Source organism: Aptenodytes forsteri, unplaced genomic scaffold (assembly GCF_000699145.1).
Source record: "Aptenodytes forsteri isolate BGI_AS27 unplaced genomic scaffold, ASM69914v1 Scaffold4, whole genome shotgun sequence".
NCBI classification, from domain to species: domain Eukaryota; kingdom Metazoa; phylum Chordata; class Aves; order Sphenisciformes; family Spheniscidae; genus Aptenodytes; species Aptenodytes forsteri.
In genome coordinates this window covers 2,883,339-2,911,045 of record NW_008795442.1, presented here as the reverse complement: position 1 = coordinate 2,911,045, position 27,707 = coordinate 2,883,339, and the positions used below count along the sequence as shown (strand labels likewise).

The following is a 27,707-nucleotide window of genomic DNA, read 5'->3' as shown; positions in this document are numbered from 1 at the left end:
TGCCGCGGGGCCCCGAGGCGCGGGCGGGCTGGGGCAGCGGGGAAGGCGGGGGGCAAAGGGCGGCGGGGAAGGCTCGGGGAGCAGCCAGAAGCGCCGCCAGGTCGCTGGGAAAGCGTGTTTGAAGGTGGGGTTGTAAAGTGCGTGGGAGAGCCGGGTGTCTGGGGCGCTGGAGAAGCCGGCAGGCTGGTGAGGCGTGAGCAGACAAGCAGAGTTGACGAGGAAGACACCGGTTGCCTTCAGTTTTGACAAAATGTTACCAGACAGTAGCTATGTGGGTGCAATTTGCTTTCAACTTTCTTTAGCTTATGGTCATATACTACAGGTTATTCATTGATCTCTATTTACTAAATGTGCACGCTTAATGTGTAGTTCTGGTAAATAATAATTCTCTTCTGTAGACTTAATTTTACCAAGTTTAATTGCAAACCCATGTAAATCTGCAGTGTATTGAATCCCTTTGGATTCTCTTGAACAGATAAGAACGCGTGACATGTTTTCATGAAGAAACATACGCATGATTTGACACACTGACAACATATGCTAAATTTGCATAAGGCTGAAACACGTTAGTATACGTTATCATGGATACAGAAAAAAATCATTGTAACAAAAACGATGGATAAAATTAATTCATTTTTACAATGCTGAACATTGACTTTATACAATAAAGAGCTTGGTAAAGATGAAACAATATTTACCTTCAAATATTCAGTGAAAATTGGTTGTATAATTCAGCTAACTGCAGCTTCGCAAATTTGGTTGTGGTTTTGGTTGTTTTAAGGTACTCTTTCTAACTACAGGACTTGTTTGGCTTTGAGGTGTTGTCTGAGGCCCTTGTAATTTTTGCTATCCTCACAAAGCCTTTGAGTTTAGGAAATGCTTCACCTCCTCTACTTTAGAGAGGGAGGGGAATGTGGAGAGACAAAACTTACTCACAAAGGCTAAGTGACTTGCTCAAGGTCTTTGGAATTCCAGTCCAGCTTTACAGAGAAAACGACTTTGTACGCCAAGGGTTGGCATTTGAATACCCAGAAATAATTAGTGTGTTTTGGGACTATATTTCCTGCTCCATTTCTCTGCCAGCTTCAGTTGCTGTCCATGATAAAACTACCTCTTTTTGGAAAGGAGGATTGAGATGTTAGACTGAACCCTGTCCTCCTTCTCTTGTCCTTCTTGTGCTCTCCTCTCCCTCCTTTGCTGCCTACAGGTAGCTCATTAGGAAAAGATGATTGTAACACTGATTTCAGTGAGAAGAGTCACAGGCTTAAAGACAGCCTAGACAAGTGTTCCCCTTGATGCAACTTGCAGGATGAAATCCCTTCTGAGCAGCAGCAAAGTTGTTTAACCCATTATTCCTCCTCCTCTTTGCTGAATTACTGAATTCCTGTTAGACAAAACATAATTAGTAAGTGAAATACATACGTGGTTAAAGTAACATCAGTGCACTGCTCTGTTCCTAGAACAGTGTGTTAACTTTCAGATATTTGTGGGTCAAACAAGTGTTACAACTGAGAGACTCTGCATTTGGAGATTTTATAATCCCATCTAGCTACTCCTTACAAGTTCATCTGTGTGTACAGTCAAGATGAACATTGGCACTCCAGTCTTATGGCTGTGGATATTTAGACCTTCATATGCAGGTCTGCAGATGAAGAGCAGGATTTCAACCAGCAGCCTAAGCTACGGAAGGAGTTTCAACCACCTAGTGTTTTAGGAGTTGGGGAAGAAATGGACATACTTAGCATCCTAGAGAAAATGTCTACTTTTTGGTATCACAAACAGTCCTGTTGGTTTTTGCATCCCTTCGAGGTGTTTGAGTACAGCTGCCCATTACTCACAGTTCTTGTCATCCTCTGGAAAACAGGGCACTTACTGCCCCTATGCCACCCAGCCCTTTACATGATGAGAAGGGGCAGGAAAAAACATTAATATTTTTTCTGTAGCCCATAGGGCAACAACATCATTGCCCACAGTAGTGTTGCGAAGAGAAGTAGGATAAAAGTTATTTGTGGCAAAAGAGCACAGTTTCTCCAGAATTTCCAATCTTTCATGAGGGGAAGAAATGAGTAAATTTTAACAGTTTTTTTCAGTGTTCTGTTTTGGTTTTAAGTATACATGGTCTTAGAAGTATCCATTGACACGTCCAGGAAAGTACTAAATACTTGCTACCTTTATTCTGGCAGAATACTTTTTTCTGGGAATTTCCTAAGTCAGGGAAGGGGAAGTGGGAAGGGAAAGGGAGGGGAGGGGAGGAGAGAAGGAGAGGAAAGGAAGAGAAGAGGAAAGGGGAAAAGAGAGGCAAAAAAGGAAGAAGGGAAAGAAATGGAAACTAGTACTCTTTGAAAGAAGAAAGGCATTCAAGATATTGAAGTACTAGACTGCTTTCTGTAAAACAACTGTTAACTAGCATACAGTTGTCTCCTGTTTGGTAAAACTGAAATAATTTCTTCTGTGTTTCTTGTGCCTTATTGACCTCTTAACCTTGTATCCTACTTGAGACCTGAAGATGTCTCCAAGGTTTTGGGGGCTGTCAGTAGTATATGCCAGAGCTTCTAGCAGTAGCTAGACCCTTTTTGGGTTACAGATATCAGACTTCTCCTGAGTAGGTGCAGGAGATCCTGTCTATGTCATTACATGGTTCCTAGCCCTGATCTCAACAAGACAGGGGAGTGAGAGGGTGGCTGGGTGGGTGCCTGGCAGCCAGCCAAAGTCAACCCACCTCCAACAGGGTAGGGCTAAGTGTCTCTTGACATGCACCTTGCATCCCTGTTTACACCTGTGGAAAGTGGGTATAAATGTCCTGTGGGCAGATTCCATCTACCTGCTCCTGGGATAAATAATGATCCAAGTTGTAGGTGAGTAAATAATCCAACCCAGGGAGTGGCAACACTTCTCAGTCCTGCACTGCTGCGTATGTCTGTATTCTAGTTCAAAAATGTCTGTTGAAAGGAACATTTTAAGGACTAGATTATACCTGTATTCTGTGTAAACTGAAGTGGTAAAAACCCACTACATTTAGATGTTATGTTTCTAATACAGTGGCCTTTGTGCCCTGGATCTATCTTATGTGGAAAAGATTTTGTATGGTAAACAAACAATTAAAGCCATTTTCACTAGAAAACATTAACCAAAGAAAAGCATTAATTGCTTTTAGTCCTTAGTCCATTAGTTCTAATTAATTATTAGGAAATATTAGGGGAAACCCAGAATTTAAGGGTCTGAAGGTGCTGAATACCTACTTTTTCTGGTGAAGTCAGGATGAGCCAGGCATTACGAGAGGCTAGAGTACTGCAGAACTGGATTGTTATGTTTTTATGCACTTTATGTTTTTACCTATGAATTTAAACGTAAGATTGCAGATATTATGTTCTCTTTAGAAAAAATGTAATCTGGGTAAATTGGTAGTTACAAAGATTGCTCCTTGATTTGAAAGGTTTAAAAAAGCAAAAACCATTGGTAATCTATAGCATACAGCAGGCATCTGTGTAACCACTAGAGCTCACTGGTGTGCTTTTTGCTCTTATTCCATATGGTTTTTCCAAAAGAAAGAATAATGACTTTTGGGGGTCTTGTCCTCTGGGGAGGATTGCACTTAAAGGCTTCCCGATGAGAGAGGGACTAACTAATGCTGCGGCGTGTTTCACTATGTCCACCAGTGGAAGGTACCAAAGATTGCAGTGATAACATCATCTCTACAGTGTTTAGGAACTCATGACAGGTATTGAAGCTCCAAATCCACAAAAACCAATATGTATGCTTAACTTTCAGTGGGACTTCTGACAGCAATTAAGTTCACATGTGCATGAGTATTGGTGGGAGAGAGCTGTATCAAAAACAAAAGGTTGATCAGTGCACAGGAAGCAAGTTCTCAGTGACAGAGCAGCAGCCAGATTGATTTAATAGACGAGAGATGAAAAAAGAAACCGAAAGGCAAGTTGAAATTTTTGTTCTGTAGCAGTCTCTGGTCTGATCCGCAGAAGCAATCAGTCTGGGCCACAGTCTGCCCAGGCTGCTTGCTTCCTTTCAGATATGGGAGAAGTATTTGGGGTCAGACGAATTATTGTAGCAGCTTGCTTCCTACTCCCAACTGTCGTGAGTACCCCATGGCTCCTCTCCTGTTGCACGGCTGAACACGTACCCATGATGCGACATCTGAATACTCAGTCCTATGCTGGTGCATGAATGGGATGTGGCCCATGTGACTGGAGGATGCATGTATATATCGCACGGTGCATGGGTATCGCATGTATATTACATGCTAAAGATACATCCAGCTTTGTGCTGCTGGATGCATGCCATTTTGTGATGCGGCAGTGGTGGTTCTGCCCTATGACAGGAGATGTGCATGTGTGTACAAGGGGATCAAGTGCTGGGGAAACGTCTTTGGTCTGGGAGTGCTTCTGGTCACAAGAGCACAAGTGTTAGGAGATAAGGGGGCATCCCAGCTTGTAGTCCTCGGGGCCCTTAAAAGAGGCAATTGGGCCTGTCCCTACTGGGAAGGCTGGAAAGGCTGGGTTACTTCTGATCAAAGAGTTATTGATAACCTTGAGTAAAGCAAAAAGATGCCCACCTCTTAAGAAGAGGGGATATATGTCATCAGTGCATTTTCTAGCATCATTTCTGTGTCGTAAAGTGGAGCTTAGAAACCGGTATATAATTACAGCTCCTGGAGGCTAGTTCTGATCTCAGCAATGTGACCATCAACCCCGAATAGCTCAATTGATTTATCTGGAATTACCTCATATTGCTGAGACGTAGCCTGACCGTGAAGATAGAACGGAATATCCAGCTATGCCAGGAGGAGTTTTGTTTCCTTGCCCAGAGGAAAGCTAACAGACTACCAATTTTCAGGCATTATTGATGCAATAAGGTGCTCCATCAAACATCACTATTTCCCTGATAAACTGAAAGAAAACAAAAACCAGTGAATTTCAAAACATGTAATTCTTCAAAGGAAACTTTTCTTCAAAGAAACTGCTGAACTTTTTGTAAATATCTTATTCATACCCAGTGATTACAGTGATGCTTTTCAGCTTAAAAAATGTCTTGTGCACAATTTAGGGTTTTTTTTCCAATAAAAGTATGGCTCTTCTGGAAGTTTGGTCAAGGCAATCGCATAAACTCGCACTCTTGGGATTTACAGTAGTACCTTCACTGCAGTTTCATGTCACCAAACAGGGGAAATACTTTGTTTTCTGACCTCTGTACCAAAATTTCCGTGTGGAATGTGAAGATGTTTACATACTGTGAGCATGATTTTTAGACAGGGGGTTCTCATATCGAGAGCACAGCTCCAAACCTTTAATATTTAGATTCTGCTCAGCTGTGGTATTTTGCGTCTCAGTGTTGTAGACATGCCACCAGGGATCAAAGTAATGCTGTAGAGATCCCACTTTCTTAGTAAAGCAGGCATGTGCCAGCCATCTGTTGTATCTGCTGATAGAAAACAGCAGTAAAGTTTCTCAAAGTTTTGCCGAGAAGAAAAGGGGGGGATTTATTGCTCAGCAGAGATGAGTTACAAGGCACCTTGTAGTGTAGGCTACATCTGGTTTCCATAGTAATTTACATGGTATATGTGTAAACTACACAATTATTCTTTTTACACAGCAGTGTAAAGCTGCGTTAAGTATCCGTTCTTCAAGATTTTCATTGTTTATCCTTTCTATAAATATTCTAATACATTTTTAACAGAAAAGCTTAGGTAATAAAATATTTTCACTACTTTTACAGTAGTAGCTGCATTGTACAACATAACTGTTGAAAGCACTGGAACTAACCGGACACCCCAAGCTTCAAGACTATATTTTGTGAAAACGTACAGATTTCTCTCCCCATGTTACTAACAGTTTTTCTGAAATATAAAATCCAGGCTGTGTTGCTTTCCTCTTCTTTGTGGAAGTGAAAATGTTTTCTGTCAACATCACCTCTTTTTTACAGACAGTTTCCTAAGTATGTTCTTAGTGATCTAAAGTTAATGCCATTACAAGTAATGCCATGGAGTAAAAAGTAAGAACTAACCATAACGAGAACTAACTGGAAGAATTTTTATTGTATTTAACTTCTGTTGGTATCACGTTTTCCAAAGAGGTTTTTTTGGGTAGCTAAGAGTATGAATGACTTGCTTCTAGCCAAGTGAATTACGTACATATAAAACAAATGTAAGAAACCACACTCTTCCTAGGGCATGCACATATGTAAGGAATATGGTGTGTATTTTTCTGTACAAATTCCACCTTTTGAAAGATGCTATTTTACTTGTATTAGTCTCTTTTATTCTGCTGTTCAACCATGTTGGATATTTTGTTTTGCTGGGGGTTTTTTGTTTGCTTGTTTGCTTTTTAACTGTTTATTTGTGGCCAAACTCTTCACTACATCAGAGTGTAGCCCAGACGTGGTGGAAAGTGCAGTCACCCAAAATGCACAAAGAACGGACAGCTGCATTGCAATATTTAGTCTTTCCATAACAAAATACACAGTGTTCTTTGCAGTGAATTATATGTATAAAATGTAGTAGATGTCTGTTGCTGCAGGTGTATGTTTCAGTAAAAGTAGAAGATAGCTTTATGGGTATTTTCTGTTACGTAAATGGCTTTTTTGAAAATCGTAAATGGAAGAAACACCAAATCAATCACATTTTGGGTAGGTTGTTGAATGCACAGTTAACTTTGCATTTTTTCCCTTCTGTTTGGTTTGTGGAGACTGACATTTTGAAATTGTAATTGTAATAAACTGTGATTGCAATAAAATGTATGTAATAATGTATGTAATAATGTAAAGAAAGACTGGCTCTTCTTATACAAAATAAAGTTGAGATCCACGTACAAAAAGCACGTGGGCTATCTGTGACACTTTGAGCTGAGCTAATTGTATAAAGTAACAGAAGTCCTGCTCAATGAGTACGCGTGCATTGAGATCAGATGTGTTTTCCCCTTGGGTGGCACCCTGGCAGATGTTGTGTGTGAGCTGACAGTCCTACAGGGCCTCTGCCTGCATCACTGGTCCTCCCAATCTCTAATGAGACCTGTCAGCCTGTAGAAGAACCTGCAGAAGATTCGTCTCTTTCCTTACACTTACTTCATAGAAGAAAGAGCTAAACAGGGAGAACCTGACATGTCCTCAAACTTCTGTGAGGCATGTTCCTATCCCTTCACGCCCCTTCCCTGGACTCACTCCACTATGTCCATGTCTCTCTTGCACTGGGGAGCTCAGGACTGGACCCAGCACTCCAGGTGTGTCTCACCAGGGCTGAGCAGAGGGGAAGGATCGCTCCCTGGACCTGCTGGCGGTGCTCTGCCTGATGCAGCTCAGGAGGCTGTTGGCCTTCTTTGGTGCAAGGGCACATTGCTGGCTCACAGTCAAGTTGGTGTCCACCAGGACCCCCAGGTACTTTTCTGCCAAGCTGTTTTGCAGCTGTTTGGCCCATGACATATACTGGTGCATGGGGTTGTTCCTCCCCAGGTGCAGGACTTTGCACTTCCCCTTGTTGAACTTCATGAGGTTCCTGTCAGCCCATTCCTCTAGCCTGTTGAGGTCCCTCTGGATGGCAGAACGACCTTCTGGTTGTATCAGTCATTCCTCCCAGTCTTGTATCACCTGCAAACTTGCTGAGGGTGCACTCTGTCAAAACGTCCGGGTCATCAATGAAGATGTTAAACCGCATGAGACCTAGTATCAGCCCCTGAGGTACACCACTAGTGACTGGCCTCCAGCTGGACTTGGTGCTGCTGATAACCCACTGAGCCTGGCAGTGCAGCAGTCCACCTCACTTCTGTAAATCCCACTTCCTCACTTCTTCTGTGGGGATGTTGTAGGGGACAGTGCTGAAAGCCTTACTAAAGTCAAGGTAAACAAAACCTACTGCTCTCCTCTTATCCCCCAAGCCAGCCATTAACACAAAATGGGCCAGGCAGGAACACAAAACTGGGACTGGCTTGTACAATCACAGCAAAGCAGCAAACCGAAATCTGCCTCAGAAAAAGTAACATAAATACAGCAAAGACAGTGATACTGTTGTACGGAGGCACTGAGAAGACTTTATCCAGCTATGATACCTGAAATCCACCGTAGTATGTGGATTCATAGTCCATTCATGGAAGACCACTTAGCTGCACAAAAATGCTGAGGAGGAGTTACTTGACAAGTCTGTCTGCCTTGGAGAAGAGGCACGTGCGGAATAGAAATGCTTTAGTAAAGGCTTACAAAGATTTGGGGTGGATTTTTTTTCAGCCAAACAACAAGAAAACCCCTGGATTTTTTGCATCTAGTATGAAAGTTTGCTTTGTTTTGCAACCAACTGGTGGAATCCAGCTTGTTTGGCCGTACAAGGAAAAGTGGGCAATTACCTTCCAGCTGCTTCAGCATTTGCTGCCATCACTGCCAAATACTTCAATAAATAACTTAGAGACCAAACACCGCTTTCAGAGCTGGTCCCACAAATCCTCTGAAGTTGCCCCTTAGCCTGGATAAACAGCTAGCTAAACCCAACCAATCTTAAAGGAAATAAATATGCCTGACATCAAACCTGGCAATCTCCCAGCCTCAGGTTTTGGCCCATCACCAGGGAAAACAAACTCCCCAAACAGCAGCCCACTAATGAGAAGACCTGTCACCATCTCTGAGTGCTGAAGCACAGAAACCAGTAGCAAGAGCAGCAGAGCCAGCCTTCACAACGATGGCTGGCCAGAGGAGGAGAGGGCAGTCTCTTGGACCATCCTGACCATCAGAGAATGAGTTCAGAGCTTTCAGTACTGCGATTATGAACCTATTTTTTCTGAGAACGTGAGGAAGACATGGAGAGATCACAACTTGTTGATGGGCAGAAGATAGGCTCTCCCTGCAAAGTTTTCTACTTGCTCTCAACTTGCAAATGTGTGAATATTGATATAGTCAATGGGAATCTGAGACTAAAAACCACATAGGCAAATAATCAAGTCCACTGAACACCTTCAGTAAGGAGTACAAGTACCAACTTCAGCCTGTTCCTTTTAAACTGCAGTAAACACTGCTTTCATTTTTCCAAGTTTGAGCCTTAGCCAGTTCTCTTTCTTGCAGAGGTTCTGGGAAATAAATTGAACTGTTCAAACAGAGTCCATTTGAGTGACCAAGTTGAAACAAATATATTTTTTCCTTGTGAAGCCACAGATACGTCAAATAGCTGCAAGCAGCTACATGCCTGCAGTATTCCACGCAGGGACCTTCAGGGAGAACAGGCAGGTTGCACAGCAGAGCACACCGGCGTCTGCCAGAGAGGAAGGAGGGGCAAAATATGGTTACCCGGGTCTGTAATCACAGGCAACAGATGAAATGCATAGCCATATTAAGAGTTGGGAAATAATTTGCTAGCAGGGCATGTTGACCATTACCTTGGTTGATTTATTTTTTTTGTTTGTGCTGGGTTTTTTTAATCTCCTTCCTTCCAGTTTTGCACAGGAACATCTGTTCAGATTGCACAGGCATGATCAGATTTCTGTATTGGCAAAGGAGCGTAGCTGAAAGCTTATGACCCAACACGTTGCTCCCCTCCAGTCAGAGCTGTGACATATTGGTATTAGGTACAGGGTGGAGAAGCTTATGCTGTCCCTTTCAGACAGGAATTAGAGGCCTTCATCACATCAAGAACCACTTGGGTTTCACATTTTCACTTGACATAACAGTAGCTTTCCTTTGACGGCACAAAGTCTGCGCCTTATCCTGCCCACTAATGGAGTTCACATTTGAATTGTATCAGTGTGAATATCCTGTTTAGTTAATGGACCCTTTTTAATTGTCCTGCCAAACTTTTGCAGTCAGGTAAACTTCGTAATTTATATAGTTGGTGCCATGATGCCACTGTTACTATGATTTGTTTAGACAACAATTAATTGAAACCTAACAGTAGAATTACAAGATTTAAAACATTCCTAAGTATTTAACTTATTTATATAAGACCTTTATTCATCCAAAAGCAAGGTTTTCTCATCCTGTAAAATACAATGAAGCAGTATAAGTTCATTCAATTAAATTAATGGGGAAATATTTAAAAGGATGAGGAATCTGAAAGTTTGCTGGCAGGAGGAATGGTTACCTGGAGGTAATAGAGCTCGCAGCCTCTCCCAAGTTCTCATGAAATCTCTGTTTCTCCACCTCTCCCCAACCCCAACAACTCCAACAGAAACGTCTGTCTCTAGGTTTATATATGTTTCTTGTCTCTGTCTGCAAAGATTGAGGTAACTGCAGTAAGGTCTTTCCCCCCTTCTTGGTTTAGAGCAGGTGATGGAGCGTACCCAGGTTCTTCAGCATTTCTTCCCTTCCCCAGGCCAGAGGTCTCATGAGGAGTGGGAAGCAGAAAGCCAGTTTTGTGAGAGATGGAAAGAAAGGGTTGGCCATTGCCCTTCTGTGAATTGTGAGATTCTTCCCTCTCTGATTCCTTTATAACCACTCCCCTTCAAAACAGAAGAGGATCCCCAAACTAACCCTCTCTGCTCTGAGGAGAGAGTTGTGCCAGTCTTCTGCTCGGGCTGTGTCTGGTTATTCCACCCAGGAGAGGGGAAGGTGGAGGAAGCAGCCAGTCCGCAGGGCCTTCCCTAAGCGTGGTGAGACATAGAAAGGAGGGCTGGAGCTTTTCTTATAACCTGAGCAGAATTTCTTGAACTGATAATCAATTATGAGATTTTGCAACACTGTTTCACACATTATTATTATGCCTTGACAACAAATCTGGTTTTGCTACCCCAGCCACATTCGCAGGACAGTTTGCTCTAAATGCATAAGCATCTACTCTGATGATAATCAAGCAGCAGAGACGTTTAGGTGAAGCTTGCTTTTTATCTCTGATTATAGACTTCCAGATAAGCCAGATTTAGTAATGGTATACTTAAATTAGTTCCTGTGGTAAAGTCTAAGTTATATTTCTGGCAAGCACAAGATGAGCTACTGATGACTCTCAACACATAGAAAATATTTGAAGACATTTCTTTGAAAAAGCAAAAAGCCTTGGATTAAAATTTGTACAACCTGCGTGTTGAAAACTCAACCATTAACTAAACATACCTTTCAGTATATCAAGGAAAATGGACCTTCTAACTGAGGTGCATTGTTCACCTGTTGTCCTTCAAGAGTATGTTAATAGCCTACAGATAAATCATAATTTTCCTGAAAACAGATTTCTACTACTTTAAAAGTCTGCATTTGAAAACATATGTGGGTATTTGCATATGACCAGTATGGTTTGGGCTTGAGAGTTTTTTCCATACACATTTCCCCAAAAAACATTTCTAATGAATCTTGTGGTCAGCAAGTTGTGGCATTCCAGTTTCTGCCACCCCTAATTCATATGCATCTCAGTTTGTTAAATACAATTGAAAGGTTACAGCAACAAGCTATTACATTAAGGTAGTTTGCCTTCATGTGCAAGCATATTTTTCCTAGACCTCTGCATGTCTTGTACTGCACAGCTTGCAACTGTGTGGTTTACTGTGTATCTGCATATTAATGTGTCCAGTTGACTTAATGGGCCAGATTTTCAAAGGCTACTCAGCGTCTGTAACAGCCATTCACTCTGAGGAAACCTGCAGGACTTCAGCACCAGTTCTTTGGTTGTGTAAGATTCACAGTTACAGAAGAAGCTGCATGATGTTAGGTCTCATAGATGAGAATTAGTATGGGCTCATGTACTTAATGAGGTTTTAATGTCCTGTAAAAACAGAGTTAAGTCTGTACATACAGCATTATTCACTGGTATTTCCTGATTTTTGACTGTTTAACTGGATACCATAAGACTTCTTGAAACTTTTTTTTATTATCACAAGTGGTTTTTGTATAGCATTTCCTCTGTTTCCTTAAAAAAAAAAGATTGAAAGGTAGAAAGGATTAGGAAAAAAACCCACTTTGTTCCTCAGAGATTGAAAAGTTTGAAAATAGTTTGCATGTTGCATAAACTTAAGCCCATTGTCTAGACAGCAGTGTGTCTCTTCACTCTGAGCGGAGCAGAGATGGGATCTCCTTCCCCACACATGGGGAGGGCGTGGGAGGCTCCCTCTTCCTAGCGGAGCTGAAGAGAGCAGGTTGTGTGGCGTCTTCCTCAGCTGCAGCACTCCTGAGCTGTGCTTGCATGGTCCATCTCTCGTACATCTTAGAAGATCCACATGAGGGAGCCCATATGCTGTGTGCACCACCATAACGGCAAAGGCTGTTGGAGGAGTGTCAGGCACTCTTGATTCAGGAGTGCACATGTTCCAGTCTGGTGTGACTGAGCACCTCATGTGCAAAAGCAGCAGAGCATGGGCCTCACCTTTGCACCAGAACAGCATCGTCCTTAGCTGAGACAGGTCATACCCTGACCAGTGGGTTTCCTCACTGGCAAACTATACGTATGGTTGCTATGATCACAAAAGCCTCCTGGTGCAGCATCCTTGTCCAGTCTCTCCTGTAACTCTCCGTACGACATTTTCCTAAGACGTGGCAAGACAGCCTATCCTCAATTCAGCTGCACAGCACACCTAAGTGGCATGCTACAGTTGGAAAGGCAGCACTTGGCGTGTGTCTTACTTTCCTGAGAGGTATGTCATATTCCATTTAAAGAGTACAACTCCTTGATCATGTTTTGGAAATGTGTTCGTAATCTGGTGCTGCTCCAAAGAAACCTGTTAATACGAACGGGACTTGAATTATTCCCGGTGTATAACCTTAATGGACAATTGCAAGATCATATTTCTGAGGGTGGAATCATGTGTTTGGATTTTTCATTTTTTTCAGAGTCCACATGATGGCTCTGGCAGTGCCATCAGAAATGCGCATGCCCTATTTGGGTGCAGGTTCTGTTGGTTTCAGTAGTGCGTTGGAGGAACCATCATCTCACTGATGATTCTCAGCTTAGTTTCTTCCTCACTCCAGGATAATTAAATTTGAGGGTGTGGTGAGAAAAGTTGACGTCTGCCAATGGCCGGGAACAATTCGCTTTGCTTCCAGTGCCATTCCACAACAGCTTCATCCGGGCTACCAGCCGACACCATCCCATATTCTTGCCATTCCACAACAGCTTCATCCGGGCTAGCAGCTGACACCATCCCATATTCTTTCCCATCCCTGGTCACACATTTCCATTCTCTTTCTTGTGCCAGTGCTGATGTGGCCGCTCAGGGAGCTGCTCTGGCTGAAAACTAGCCCTACAGAAAGAAGTTATTAATTTTTACCTGGATCTGCTGTCTTGGTTAGCTCATCCCACGGCCATGTCTGAAGAGGGTGGGACTGTGACAGCCCAGTCTTAGGCTGCCTTGAGCTGCCCTGGTGCAGTCCCAGTACTGCAAGCTACAGAAAATGTGGCAAATCAAACCAAAACAGAGAAACAACTCCCAAACCCAAAGCCTCTTCTAACTTGCCGAAATTCAAGCAGAACCAAACAAAATTGACCCTGACTCAGCTGACTGGTATCAAAGCGAGTCCCGCTACAGATGACAGGCAGGGTTTTACCGACAGGCTGCTGTGCTGAGCGCTGCATTTCTGTGCCCTGTAGTGATGCAAGGAGCAGACCTGACAGCTCAGCAAGGTTTGCAGTGTGGGGCATTGTTTTCCTCCAGTCTTTCTTTCTTTCTGAAAGTACCGTGGACCACACTCAGCCCCGAGCTACTCGCTTCGTTTAGTCAATAAAGGCTGGTTTGGGGGATTTGGAGAACCTCCAGCAGCCTTTGACTCCAGCAGAAGTTATGGATTGTCAGCACATCTGGGATGTATTGAGGGACAAAAAGGACAATTTGGCCTCGGTCTGCAAGAGCAGACCAGATTCACCATAGCTGTGCATCAAGCAATAAATTACAGCTCTTGATCTCAGCAAAACTCTGTGGTCCCAAATGGGGGGAGTTATCTCAGAGTGGGATATTGACTTCTGCTGTCATCAGACTCCCACTGGTTTTTCATCAGAGGTAAATTTGGGCTTGGCGAGGTCCACACATTCATGTCTGAAGCTGAACTGTCCCATTGGCATTTTCTCTAATACAAATGAGGTTAGGGTCTCTGCAAAACGTTCTTCTGGTGAACTGCCAGCTGCTGGCCCTCCCTGTCAGTATTTATACTGACAGATGATAGGTCACATTATCCAGGGTGAAAAAAAACCAGAAGGATGTAGCTTTCACAAAATAAACTTCATACCTTTCTGAGTAGGACTCATGCCTGCAAGTGTGTGCAAAGGGTTTGTCTGGAAGCTCAACTTTACCCTGACTATCATAACTCTTCCTAATTTCTTTCATCTTCCTCGAATGGAGGATCGCCCTGGTCATGCCAGCACTGCCTGTATCAGAACGCTACTTTTGTCTTTCACCAAGTTCACCTGCACAAAGCTTTTAACCTTTCTTAATCCCATTGAAGAAATGGACCTTAGCAGAAGGAGCAAAAAGGAAAACCAGCATCACTCTTTGCCATGTTCATCATCTGAATCCCCTCTAAAGAAAGATTGTGACAAGAAGAAGGGGAAAGCAAAAAGGACCGGCCTTGAAGAGTAGGAAAGGATTGGTACACGAGCAGTGGCTAGAGGCAGAAGGAAGACATTTTTGATGCGAGGATTTCTCCAAGTAACTGTTGCTAAAACTCAGTGGAATGATACCAAGTGCAGAGAACTGTCTGTGTTCAGCCGCGCAGCCCACGTGCTGCAGTGAAATTCAGGACTCGCCTCCTCTCTGGGGTAGGACTTTGCTAGCAAACCAGCACAGAGAAAGGCAGCAGAGTGAGTCCAAGTGAAGATGCCTACGCTGCGAATAGACTCCATCTGCACCCAGGGAGAGGGAGAAAGGCAGTTCAAGGCAGCAGGTAACTCAGAGTCTGGCTGGGCTGAATTTTCTTCTGCAAGTGCTGGTCTCTCTCCTCTGAGTGTACAGGAAGTTGAGGATGATCTGGCTTTGAAGAATATTCTTCATTTAAATGCTGGAAAATATGTGGGACCATTCTGGACCTTAACTCAAAAGACTGGACCCTGTGAGACTGGTACTGTAGCCCAGGGATGAAGCTGTGCAGACCCTGCCTATGGAAACAGCCTGAAAGACAGAAAAGTTGTCTGTAGAAACTATTCAGTTTTTCGTCAGAAACTGGGGATAAGGTAATGCTTCCCTGCTTTATTATGAAGATAAGTCCATCTTGCTTTGATAAAATCGAAGTATAGTTATGGAGGACATAACTATATGGAGGCCTGTGTGGTACATGGAAATATTACAGTAATATATGTCCACATACTCGGGTCTTGTCTCAGTAGACAAATCAGTGTGATTTCAGGTACAACAGCAAACACACAAGTTCCTTTTCAGATACATTGATCAAACATTCTATTTAAATAATGAATTTAGTTCTTCTTTCATGGTAGTATCTAGAATTTGCTTTGGTCAATGGCAGCCCGTAAAACAAGACCAAAATTACTCTGGATATTCACAAAAAAAGGCATTTAAAATCCCTGCAGCAGATGTCAAAAGAGAGCAGTGTTAAGGAAGTCTTTCTAGCAGCTAGTCAGGAGAGAGTTGAATTTTTTTCAAAACCTTTTTACCATAACTTTTAAACACTTGTTTGCTTGGCATACAAGGCTAAAGACCATTATCTACTGAGCAGTAAATAAAGCAACTCTCACACAGAGGTGCTGCAAACTTTCTGTCACTTGGGTGTACTAAAGGGGAAGCATCCCCCTTTGAGATCCTAGAAGGACTCCAGTCTGACAGAAGCTGCTGTGAGATTTCATAACTTTTGAGAAAGTTCATTGCTTACATTTTGGGGAGAGATATTTATTATACCGGAGTGCCAGTTAAAGCAAGAGTGAAACACATGGACTCAATAAAGGCCCAATTACGTGACCTTTGCTGTTTGCCACGCTTTTAACTTGTGTAAGTTATTGATCACACTTTCATGAGATCATAATCAGAAGGTTGTTCCTTGGTAATGGTGTGCTAGAGGAGCTTTATCTTCAACTTCAAAGCTGTCCTGTGAGGCTTAAGAATAAAGGGTTGGAAGTTTGAAGCATGGCCAAAATGAATCTGTGTGCATTATCCGTGTTTACCACCATGCAAGAGGTGGATTAGCTTATTCTTCAGCTGTGAACTTTCTCTCATCATGTCAGATGAGCCACCATCTCTGAGTTTTACATTTGTGCTTTTAAAGCAACTCTTTAATTAAATGTAGTGTCTGTTCAGATCTCCATCATAATTAGTCTAAATACTTGTTAGTGGAATCATTTCCCTAATTGTAAAGATTTTATTGAAATTATTTTACATTCTATGAAAAGAATTTTCAGGCTAATTTATTAATTAGAAATAAATCTATCCAGAGGCTGAAACTGCAAACAGTCTGTAATCTATGTAAAGATGCACTCCCAGGACCAGTCAGCCCAGGTTTTCACTTATTTTTCAAGCTGTGAGGGAAAGAAAATAATCTCACAGTTTATTTTTAATGTAGATAGAGCCACATAGATGTGTTGCAGGTGCCAGTAGCAGACCTGTACAGCATTGTTTTGTTAGGAACTAACCTGACAGTTAACTAACCTAAACAAGACAGTATTTTAGTTTTTTTCTCTAAGGAGCAGTGATTATTTCCCCCTTTTTTATTAGTTTTAGGAAATTGGCATTTTGGACATCCCTGATCATGAAATCTCCACTGGAGAGAGCACTGATCTTTTGCTGAGTGACAAAAGAATGAATTAGCCCTTGCTGTGCTGGAACAAGAAATAACTTTTCAGGAGAACAGCTTTTACCAATTCTCAGGATACCAGAACAATATGTTTCATTAAATATTTGAAGATAATGAAGGCTTGAGTATCTTTTGCTTTTTTTAATCTGAACTCTTAATGCGATTTCTCTCTTTGGTGTATTGCTTGCTTCTTTCCCCTTCCCCAAAGCAGCGTTATCTAATTTTCATCTGTAAGATGTAGGAGGAGACAATTTAAAGGAAACTTGTGCACCATGTATACATTCCAGCCTGGTTCATGCTGAGAAATGTCACTCCTTGCCAGAGATTTTCAAGATGTAATTAACTGTGCGTATTTATCAAAACCCTAATGATTTTGTCTCCTTTTAGCTTAATTTTCTCAAAAGTAACTCTGGTGAAGCAGTAATAAAATATGTTACAGAGTATCTGTTAAACAAGAAAACGTCTAAATATGGGGACTTGTGCTCTCTTGCTTTCTCTTTTGTTTCTGAATAAAGCAAGGTAGAGAAGGAGTGAGAAACTCCAAGACTTTCCTCAATGAGGAGCTGTAAATTTGTTAATTGTTAAATTGTTAAATTTTTTTTTAAGAAATCCTGCATGCCACATGCCTTTGTATCAGTGTACTTGTACTTACCTGGAAATTGCTGTGGATCTGTTTGCCCGTATGCTGCTCTCCAAGGTTTTAGCCTTCTGGAACGGCCCCACCGTCCCCATTGCAGTTACCTACTGCGTAAAGCGATTGACTCTGATCTAAACCAAAATCATATTTTCGTTAGCAGGCTAATGATGGACAGGAATGTGCAATAGGCGTTTATTTGGCCCTCTGTTTCAGGTAGCCTGCTTTTCCTGCGTGTGAGGATGGGTTTCAGAGTTAACACTCTGCTGGTGTACTTGGATCTTTCTTTTTCACTGGTGTCCCTCTCGAACCCCACTCTTTCTGCCAAGCCCTTCAGCTTCCAGTTTCGGGTTGGTTTCAAATGACCTCTTCAAATGCTAGAGCACATCCAGAGCTCAAGGTCTGGTGAGAGAAAATATCAGCTCAAAATGACCAAGTAGCTGCCCTGTTTCCCATGTCTCCCAAAGAGCAGACAACTGCCAGAAACTCAATTGCTAAATGTAATCTAAATCTATTCCTTTGTGGCCTCACCAGGCTTCTTGACAGTGATTTCTTCATATTACTTATCTTTACAGAAATTCTTTTCTCGTGACTTGGGGGAAAGGCTAATGTATTCTGCAAAGATTTCTGTCCATCTCTCCTGTGCAAAGCATTCTTGGAAGCCTGCAATGTCACCTTTCAAAATCTGGGGCTCCTTTTGATAGCAACTAAGAAATTTCTCTTTTCCAGCTTTCTAAATCATTCTGTTGGAGGATCTGATCTGCCATCCACAGTCGTATGCCACAGGAGACATTAAGCACCAGTTAGTCATCTTCCATTGACAAAATCAGAGATTTTTTTGTACCATTCTTCTTCTACAACCATTAAAACCACAAGTGGTTATTGTTGAAAGTTGCATGCAGGCATTCACTCCATTGTTAAAAAAGTCTTCCTCCTCGTGCATGGATTTTCTTCAGTCTGCCACAGTTTTCTTAACGTGAGGAAAGCAGGCATAAAACAAGCTCTGCAGCGTTGTGTGCATTTCACCACAGCATTGTATAATTAACACTGTCACATAATGTATTTTTCTTTGAGATTGCCCATTTCACTGAATTCTAATTTGGGTCCTTCTTTTTTAGAAACACCAAAATATCTCTATTTTTCCTTTTGTGTGCATCTCTGCTTTTGTTAATCCTATTGCTTTGGTTCATTCCTGTACCCTCAGCAGCCGGTACTGGAAAACGGGCTGGTTATGCTGTCTTCTGTGTAAATTGGTTTTCTCAGAGTGTGTTTCTGTATCACTTCATATCGTTAAGCATGCCTCCCACTTTGGGACTACCTCATGAGGCTGATGGCAAGTCTCTTTGAGTGTCACACTGAGGTGCAAAAAATGGTTTACCCACTCTGTGACGGGACCAATTAACAGGTAAGGCAAAGCTGCCTTCCCTGGCAGAAAAATAAAACCTTGTAGGCAGACAGTTTATTATCTGCTTGCCTAAGGAGGCATCATTATGTTGTTCATTACAGCAGTGTCTAGACTGCACTGCAGTAACAAAACGTGCTGCTGACTTAAATACTCACACTCCTTCCATAGCCTGGTACACGCAGTACGGCTACGGCCTCCCCTCTTTGTTGAAATTCATCTCATTTTGCTTCATGCTTCATCTTGGAACATAGACGCACCAACTTCTCTGACCTAATGCAGTTAATATCTTGGAGAAGCAATGGTCCATGCTGTAAACACCTAACAAACACATATATTGCCTCACTTTGTGATTTTATTTATGGCATATGCAGCTGTGAGCATCTGCTATGGATAATGCATGCTAGAATCTTCTAGTATGTGCATAGCCAGAAATATCCATGGATCTGGGATAAAAAGGAACTTTTTTGATGAGTTTCTGTCTTTAAATGTGGAAAATTGGCGTTAGGGTATATTTGTCATTTAATTGATAACAGAATAGAACATTCAGCACTGATCTCTAAAATAACGAGAAGAAAATATAGTTAATTTCTTACATCTACGTGCAAAGCTAACGCACATTCTCTTTTCTTTGTTAGAAAAGCTGCAGATTTCATTAGGTTATTGAGCTGTGACATACAACAGTTTAAGCTACTCTGTTTCGCTTCAGGTACTATCATTACTTCTAATCCTACATCTTTCATGCAAAATGAAGAAAACATAAAGCACGTTCCTGTGAATGCTTTGATTAAATATGAAACAAAACCAAGGTAGACACAACATGGCATCTGAGTGATAAGAAAACTCTAACGCAGTAGATCTTGTACTGAGGAGTGGAGTTCTGTAGGAATTTTAAGTGTATATCATTTAAAAGCAAACTGCTGACAGATGTTTGCTACAATACTTGTTAGAGGGCTTCGTTATTTTTATAACCTTTTAAATTCCTCTGATTTATAGAAAACAGCCATTTAAAGTCCATAAAAGTTAATCCCGACCATGGAATTATTTGCCTAAAACAAAATTTCCTCCCTTTGCTGAGGGCTTTGCCCGCATGGGGAACTGTTAAAGGGGAGCTGCGCAGGGCTGCCTGCTGCCTGAAGGCACCAAGTCCCCAGACTGTTCACACAAGGTCTTCAGGGGCCCTTGCCTCAGTTTCTGAGGGTCTCAAACAAAGTCTTTGCACAAAAGTAAAGTGTATTCTTCCTTGGGGTGCTTCCTGAAGTCAAGACAAAACCAAAAAGTATTCTGTGCATGCAGAGTGTGCAATTGTCGAAGATCAACAATTTATCTCAAACCCCATTCCCTCCATCACCTCTGATAACACCGTTCCTCTAAGATTTAGCTTCAGTAGCAAATTTTGCCCCTCACGTACCAGACAGTTCATAGGTTGGCTTAAAAAAAAAGAAGTAACAAGAATGTTTTTATAATGGAAAAGGGTTTATAGATTATGGGTTTTTTCCCCTTTATCTCTCAACAATATCCAAGGAAATTTTGTTCTCACTACCAGGTCACTCACAATGACCACTTACAGCACAAATTATGGTAGTCACTAGACAATATTTTAATTGCACAGACCTATCTCTTCAATTAACCATCATGACTAAATTTCATGCTAGGCTGGAGCATGGTAAATATTTGCTGAGAGTGTGTTGTTTGCTTTTCAGTCATGATGATTAATGCAAGTTAATTGGCAATCAACTCAAATTATAGCAGGACAATACTGGAGACTGGATGTAGGGATTGTGTCAAGACAGATTTTTTCCCGAATAGATAGGATTTATGGCAGCCAAATCTTGTTTCAGATTCACAGGTTTGAGGAGTTAAACTACTCTGCTCTACTGTGCAGCCTCTCTAGACTGTGATTTTTGTATATCATTTTTATATCAAAATTTAACCAAATCAGTCCAGCACACGTGATTTGCAAACATACTCTGCAGCACATGGCTTCATAACTTTGAAGTCATGCTAGCTGGACCTACCTGAGGTGTTTCAGGTCTTCTCAGATACTATCATTTCAAGAAGTTCAGTTTTTGTCAACTCAGCAGACGTACAAACCTTTGTACAGAAATGGTGAGCGCAGGTATCTCCCCCCCAGTGCAATGCTTGGCTTTCCTCCTGGGCAGCCTGTTGCTTGTGCAATGTTTCTTCCCATCTTTTTAACGTGTGAACAGAACGTACTCCTGCCTCAGGCACTAATCACTGCTATGCCTCTACTCTGGTTAGAGGAATTCCTTCCTTGAAAGGCAGTGTGTATTGTGGCTTATGCAGCAATCGATCCCCTTTCCCACAGCAAACTTTCTTTTTGTCTTTGTCCTTAGGCATCTTTTCGACCCTAGAAAATGGGATTCCAGTTCTTTTCCTACAAATCAGGGCTCTGGCTCACAAGCTGACCCGCTACAAGAGCGTGGCTGGAATGGAAATATGGGAGTGGAGCTGTTTGGTCTAGTTAACAGTTGTTGTTTACTAGAATAGTAAGAACATAATGTTTTAATATCCCAACCCATTATGACCTGGTTTAGATACAACCAAACATCAAAGCTAACCAATGAGAAACAGACAGTACAGCATTGACTCACTCACTGTACTATTCTATAGATGTGTGGAGACATATAATTATTTTTCTGAACCAAAGTTTTATTTGAGAACAAAAATGTTCACAATCTGACTTTATGGCTTGTTTTCATATTTTGGCATGGTATATTGTATTGGAAAAAAATGTCTTTAATTAAAAGCAGCCTTTTGAACATTACCCCCGACTTCAATTTTCATCTCCTGTTTTACTGCTTCTCTCCATGTGCCCTCTCCCTCCCACATATACTCCATGTATTTAACCCGCCCTTAAAAACTTTCATTGCTTCCTTCCCTATTGTTTTGCAAGTCCTCCTCTGAGGTCGCTGTGCCTACACAACACCCTCTGAAGACTATCCATGTGGAGTGTAGCCCCTGCATGCTGTTTGGGATCTCCTTGCTGTCCCCACAGAGCGAGTGGATGTGCTGCCAGGGCTGATCAGGAATTTCATAATGACCTTTCTACCCAGCTCACGAGTGCTTTGCTGGTGTCACCAGGAGCTAAAGGGAGATGGTCTCTCACACGCTGCCGGGGCTTCTGCTCAGGTTAGCAGAGCACAGCATCACAGACGGGCTGAGGCTGATCTGAGACCAGACAGTCTGATCTCAAGATGATCTAGTCCACCCCCCTGCTCAAGCACGGTCACCTAGAGCCTCTTGCCCAGGGCTGCGTTGAGTTGGGTTTTGAATATTTTCACAGATGGAGGCTCCACAACCTCTTTGGACAATCTGTGCCAGTGCTCAGTCACTTACACAGTAAAAAGGTGTTTTTTCAGGTTCAGATGGAGTTTTCTGTATTGTGCCCATTGCCTCCTGTCCTGTTACTGGGCACTGCCGAGCAGAGCCTGGCTCCATCTTCTTTACACCCCCCTATCAGCTATTTATACACATTGATTAGATCCCCCCTCAGCCTTCTCCAGGCTGAATGGTCCCAGATCTCTCAGCCTCTCCTTGTATGTCAGACGCTCCAGTCCCTTGATCATCTTTGCGGCCCTTCACTGGTCTCACTCCAGTAAGTCCACGTCTTCCTTGTACTAGGAAGCCAGGATATTACCGGAGAAAAAGGACAGTCTTCTGGCTAAGGACATGGACTGCCATCTTGTACACATAAATTAACTACCATTAATCAGCCCAAAGTTCTCATGAAATTTTGGCTTTAATCTCTCTTTATTTCACTATTTTAGCTAAAAAGCAGACATAACAATACTGTCTACTATCAGTGGGTTGCTGGATGAAGACACATTTTTGCCAGTGCCCATGCTAAGGTTTCAGGTGCTTTTCTGAGAGCAGCAGGTACAATTGCCTGCGATCCCTCATATGCTTCAGAGTAAATGAGAAGCCAGACTTTAGGGAAAAGGTTCATTTCCACTTGCTTTGCACACCTGCAGCTGTGCCATTGACAGTAGTGGAAGTCTCCAGTGACTTGCTAAGATGCATACATCTCATCTCAGGTGTACATGGTGTGTGCAGCTACGCTGCAGATGCATGACGTCACTTTGCATCAAATATGAAGAAATATTGAACAGATGACTCAACAGAGAGGCCAGGGTCCCGTGGAAGAAAGTAACAAAGCCTACAATCTGTGCCACAATGCAAGTGCATATTGGGAGTAGGATGAAGGTAGTGGAAAGTAGTTTTTACATCACGCCAACACCATTTGGGGATTGCCAAAACAAATCATTTATGTTGTGGTTAATAATGAGTGACATGAAGCCAACTGTGTAGGAAAGCTCTCAGCTCCACCCTTGGAACAATTTAATGAACTGAGGTTGAACAAGGCAGTGTCAGAGCTGTAAGCAAGATATGTGTCCTAGCATGGCACTCCAGTAACGTGGCTATTCATTGCCCGGCACTGTTTCCCCAAGGCAGTGTGCCGTGCTGTGCAGATCAACCAAGAGCAAGCTCAGATACTCTCACGCCACAGTTGCATCATGCATGTGAGTATGTCCTTTAAGCTGTGCTTGTAGTGCAGGCAGGACATCCAGGCTCACCAGTCAGTTCCAGGAGGATTCGGCCCAAAAAACAGCTTTAAGAATTAGCTTACTGTTCATACATTTTTTGTGGTCTGCCAGGTAAAAGGTGTGGGTTGTAAAAAATGTCTTCTCTGTATAACATTTGTTCACTGTATGCGTGCCATTTTCCTTGCTGTTATGCTGTGTCCTGATTACTGTATGGTCACTTGCAATCTCCAAAATAAGATTAAATGATCTGAAAATTCTGCTTAGGTAAAGAAGCACTCAAGGAAATAATAGAAACAAATCCAGTGAATGGCATAATGAAAAGTGTGGTATTTTCTGCTGTAGTTTATGTGCTAAATAGTTTGCTTCCATGAATGCAATCATAATACGTATCTATTTTTTATTTATTTTGTCATAGGCTGAGTACTTCTACGAGTTCCTGTCTTTGCGTTCTTTGGATAAAGGCATAATGGCAGATCCAACTATAAATATCCCTCTGCTTGGAACAGTTCCTCATAAAGCATCAGGTTTGTGCTGTTGATATTATAAATTGTGTTCCTGTAAAAAATATTCCACAGCCAGTAAAGTCTAAATGTCTTATTATGAATTGCAGTTCTGAAGTTTATTGCTAAAGAAATGCTTGCCACAGTGCTTGACGTTGAACAGTTTGTGAGTGCCTTGCCTGACTACAGCAGCATATTTTGTCTGAGCCAAGTCACATGAAGCTTTTATGTGCAGATAAATCAGCAGAAACTTGTGCAAAATTGTTGTATAAAATTCATGTGCATGAATGTTATTACTTAAGTTGTGCAACTTTTGGAAAACAAAATCTTTGGTCACTGTAAGGAATAGTTATCAAATTATTCTGTTTCTCAGAGGTTGCAGTTTGGGGACATTTTGCTTTCAGTTAGGGTCAGCTGTTGTCACCAGACATTCAGCTCAAAGACACAAGTTCTAGTTTAGGATATTATCATTTACCACTTTTCCATTACTTGTGTGTTCTCAGTCCTTCACTGGAGCTTATAGCTCCACAGCAGAGGCTGAGCCCAAGCCAATGTGAGTGCTCCAGAAGCACTGTGGTGCACAGTGAGCCGCGTGGGGTAAAACAGCTTTCCACGAGAGGTTATCGAATCCGCTTTGCTCTGAAGTGGATGAATAACAGTCTACATGATCTGTTCCAGGGCTAATATGTCGTAGTCTCTGGCAGAAAGGCAGAAATGTAAATCTGGGTGACAGTAGTGTCTTAGTGATCATGGTTTCGTGACCAGCCTTAGCCAACTTAAGACCATGTGGGAAAAATGGGAAAGAAGTGAGAAAAGGAATGAGAGGATGGGGCTGCCTGTGGATCAAACCGTAGCACTGATGCACACAGGTTTACATCTTTGCCTGGTCTTTCTTTCTCTTCTCTTTTTTGAATGTATAAATTCTGAAAGTTTGTGTTTGATATCTTCCATTTTCGGCTGGTAGTAGAATGGTGTTGAAGTAATGTTGCAGCACAGCTTTTTGCTGTGGGACCTGGAATCTAACATTAACGATTGGTCTCTCCATTCACTGTGGATTGAATGAGTGGTACTGAAAATGGATTTGGATGAAGAATGCTATAATATTTGCACCGTAATTGGTGCAATTGAATTGATTGCAAGCCCAATAAATTGGCAAGGAAAGACATTTACTCTAAATGTAACTAAAAAGGTCACAAAGGCAAAGTTCTTGTTAAGCATTGAAATTATTTTCACCTCCATATAAAGCAGGTGAGGTATGTGGGAAGCTCTGCACTCAGCATCCTCTAATATAATTTACTTTCTCCTTTAATTTTTAACTATCTAAAACATCCTCTAATATAATTTACTTTCTCCTTTGATTTTTAACTATCTAGACCAAAGATAGTTTTGGGCTAGACCAAAGTGACCCCCTTCTGATTGTGTTTAAGGAAACATATAATCTACAAGTGAAGGGAGGCCAGAGATGCGATCTCACAGTTCCAGCAGAAGGTCTGTTAACCGTCATGGTAGGAGGTCTGATTAAAGCCAAAAAGGACTTACCCTGTTTGCAGCACTGGTACCTCAGTTCCAGGACTAATATGGGCACATCCATGGTGTTTCCTTACGTGGAGCATGTGCAAGCGCACCACTGCGTTTAGTATATTTAAGCTGTATTTAAGTTCTGTTTGGCATTATAGTGAGTCCAGTGTTTAACAGCGATTGATAATCAGTGCCCGTAAAGTATTTGAAGCATGTACGCTATTTAACAGTGAGCCACTAGCATGATGGTGGTTTTTTTTACGCTGCCTGCTAGCTGGCCGAAATTAACTAAGTAGCCTTAAATAAATACATGCTATAAAAATAGTGAATGGTGGCTACCTTGTAGTTATTTCTCCAATTTATACCTTCGCAAAACTGTTCTGACAAATCTAGTCTAGTTTGGCTGAATCTATTGCATTACCAAATATTTTTTCTACACGTACACGTCAGAAGAAATTCAGTCACAAACTTGTATTTAATAACACATCAAGAGTAGTAAGTTATTTCTTGAAAAAGCGTTTTAGCCCGTAAGATTACACTAAAGACAATTAAGGAGGAATAAAAGAGGAAAGACAGCTGTATTAGACATGAGAGTGGGAAACAAGAATGAGGATTAACAGTTAGATATCTTACTCAGAGGTAGTTGAACCCAGTGGTCTTGTCAAAATCAGTGGACTTTTAAAACTTCTTTCAAGATATTTGCCTGCCACCAATAAAGCATCAGGGTGGCTTTAGTGCTTTAAGGCCTGCCTAGCCTGCATTTTGTCTTATGGCCAACGGCGGCCATAAGAAGATCTGTGGAAGAGCAAGGGGAGGGCAAGCATATGTGATACTTCTGTTTACCCTCTCAGCTCTGACTAGCTTCAGCTCAGAAGATTTCCTGAGTCTTAAGTGATTTGTCTTTTTTATAACCCCACATGGGTTACAAATCTCTCTTTCCAGTACTTATCCAGGCTGTTCTTGAGTCCATATAATCTTCTGGTATCTCCAATGGCTTTGGCAAGGAGTTCACTGCCTCCCATTGCATGAAGATCCCCCTCCTTTTGAAGATCCTCCTCCTCCTTTTGAGTCTGGCTGCAACAGTTTCATCTGATGGGCACTAGTCCTTGTACTGGTAGAGACAGCAGTCAATCCATATTGTTGGTCCTATCCATGCCAGTCATGATTTTGTAGATGTCTATTATGTCCCCCCTAATTCTTCTCTTTGCCAGGCTGAAGAATCACAGCCTACTCAGTTGCTCCTCATTGGATGCAGCCTTGTTGTCCTTCTCTCAACTTTCTCTAATCCAGTAGATCCTTAATGAGATGAAGTATCAAATTCTCCTCAAATTTAAATTAGATTTAAATCACTTAGGTTCCTTAGACTCATTTGAAAATCCCATCCCCAAATCCCAGGATTGCTACCTGATTCAGCGCTCACAACACAGGTATTGTTGCACCTCGCCACGTGGTAAGATGTTAATATATGGTGAGAGGACTGGAGAAGATGCCTTTCAGTGAGAGCTTAAAGAGCTAAGACTACTCAGCTTGTCCAAAAGAAGATGTTTGAGTGGAGTGTGGGTGCCTGTCCAATGAGAAGAGGCTGGCTGCTCATTTCACAGGAGAAAGCCTGCGAAGATCCGGTGGTTCAAACTGAGGTCAGCAAGTTCAAAACGAAGTCAGGCAGTTTTGGTAGTGGCGGTGATTAACGCCTCGAACACCACACTGAGGAAGGTCAAACCAGCTATTGGTCTGTGCCCAGAAGAAATGTAGTGGCCTGTGGAGTTGGCCCCCTAAGTGACCTGAGCTGGCCCCTCCTGTCCCAGCCTGCACCAGCCAGTGCAGTGCTGTGCCGGTGCCACCGGTGCAAGCTGACACGCCTGGGCTGCCGACACAGCACTGCCTTGTGTGGGTCACGCAGCCCCCCCCCCAGCCCACTGGTCAGGCTCAGGACACCTCCTCTCCCTGCCCACTTGTTGGTGTCGACACATTAAAACGTACGTGCTGAGCAACCAACAGTGCTGAAACTCTCTCCAGGCTCGGTGGGAGAAACCGGTGCCTTCTCTGGGTGCAGCAGCATCTGTGCTCACTCTGCCACGCTGATAGAGAGGGACAGTGGGCTGCAGGGCTTTGCGTGGACTCCCACTCTTCTCCAGACCCTGCGTGCCTGCTTCTACTGGGATTGGTAATTCAGAGATGTCCCTTAAGCAATCCCACCCCTGAGACTGTAGGTGGCTTTTGGTGGTGGCTTTTGCATATTAACCAAGTGGGTAAAGCAATTGCTTGCAAATTTGAAGAGCTGTGCAGATACACAGGAGTTACTTTCAACCTGCCTCTACTGGAGACAATTTAGGGAACCTTGGTTTCCTGAACAGAAGGAAAAGGCATGAGCTCCCAGTCAAAAGGGATTAAACCTGCATCCTCCACATCCCAGGAGAGCATTCTAATTACCAGCTAAAATTAAATTAGATATAAAT

General features: G+C 42.3%; 1 protein-coding gene across 1 annotated transcript in view; it reads left to right on the top strand.

The window, feature by feature from the left end:
- WIF1 (WNT inhibitory factor 1) overlaps positions 1 to 27,707 on the top strand; it is a 65,062-nt gene that overhangs the window by 19,907 nt on the left and 17,448 nt on the right. The window contains exon 4 of the mRNA XM_009281109.2: positions 23,649 to 23,757. Coding sequence (XP_009279384.2) covers positions 23,649 to 23,757 — 109 coding nt within the window. The remainder of the gene's footprint in view (positions 1 to 23,648; positions 23,758 to 27,707) is intronic.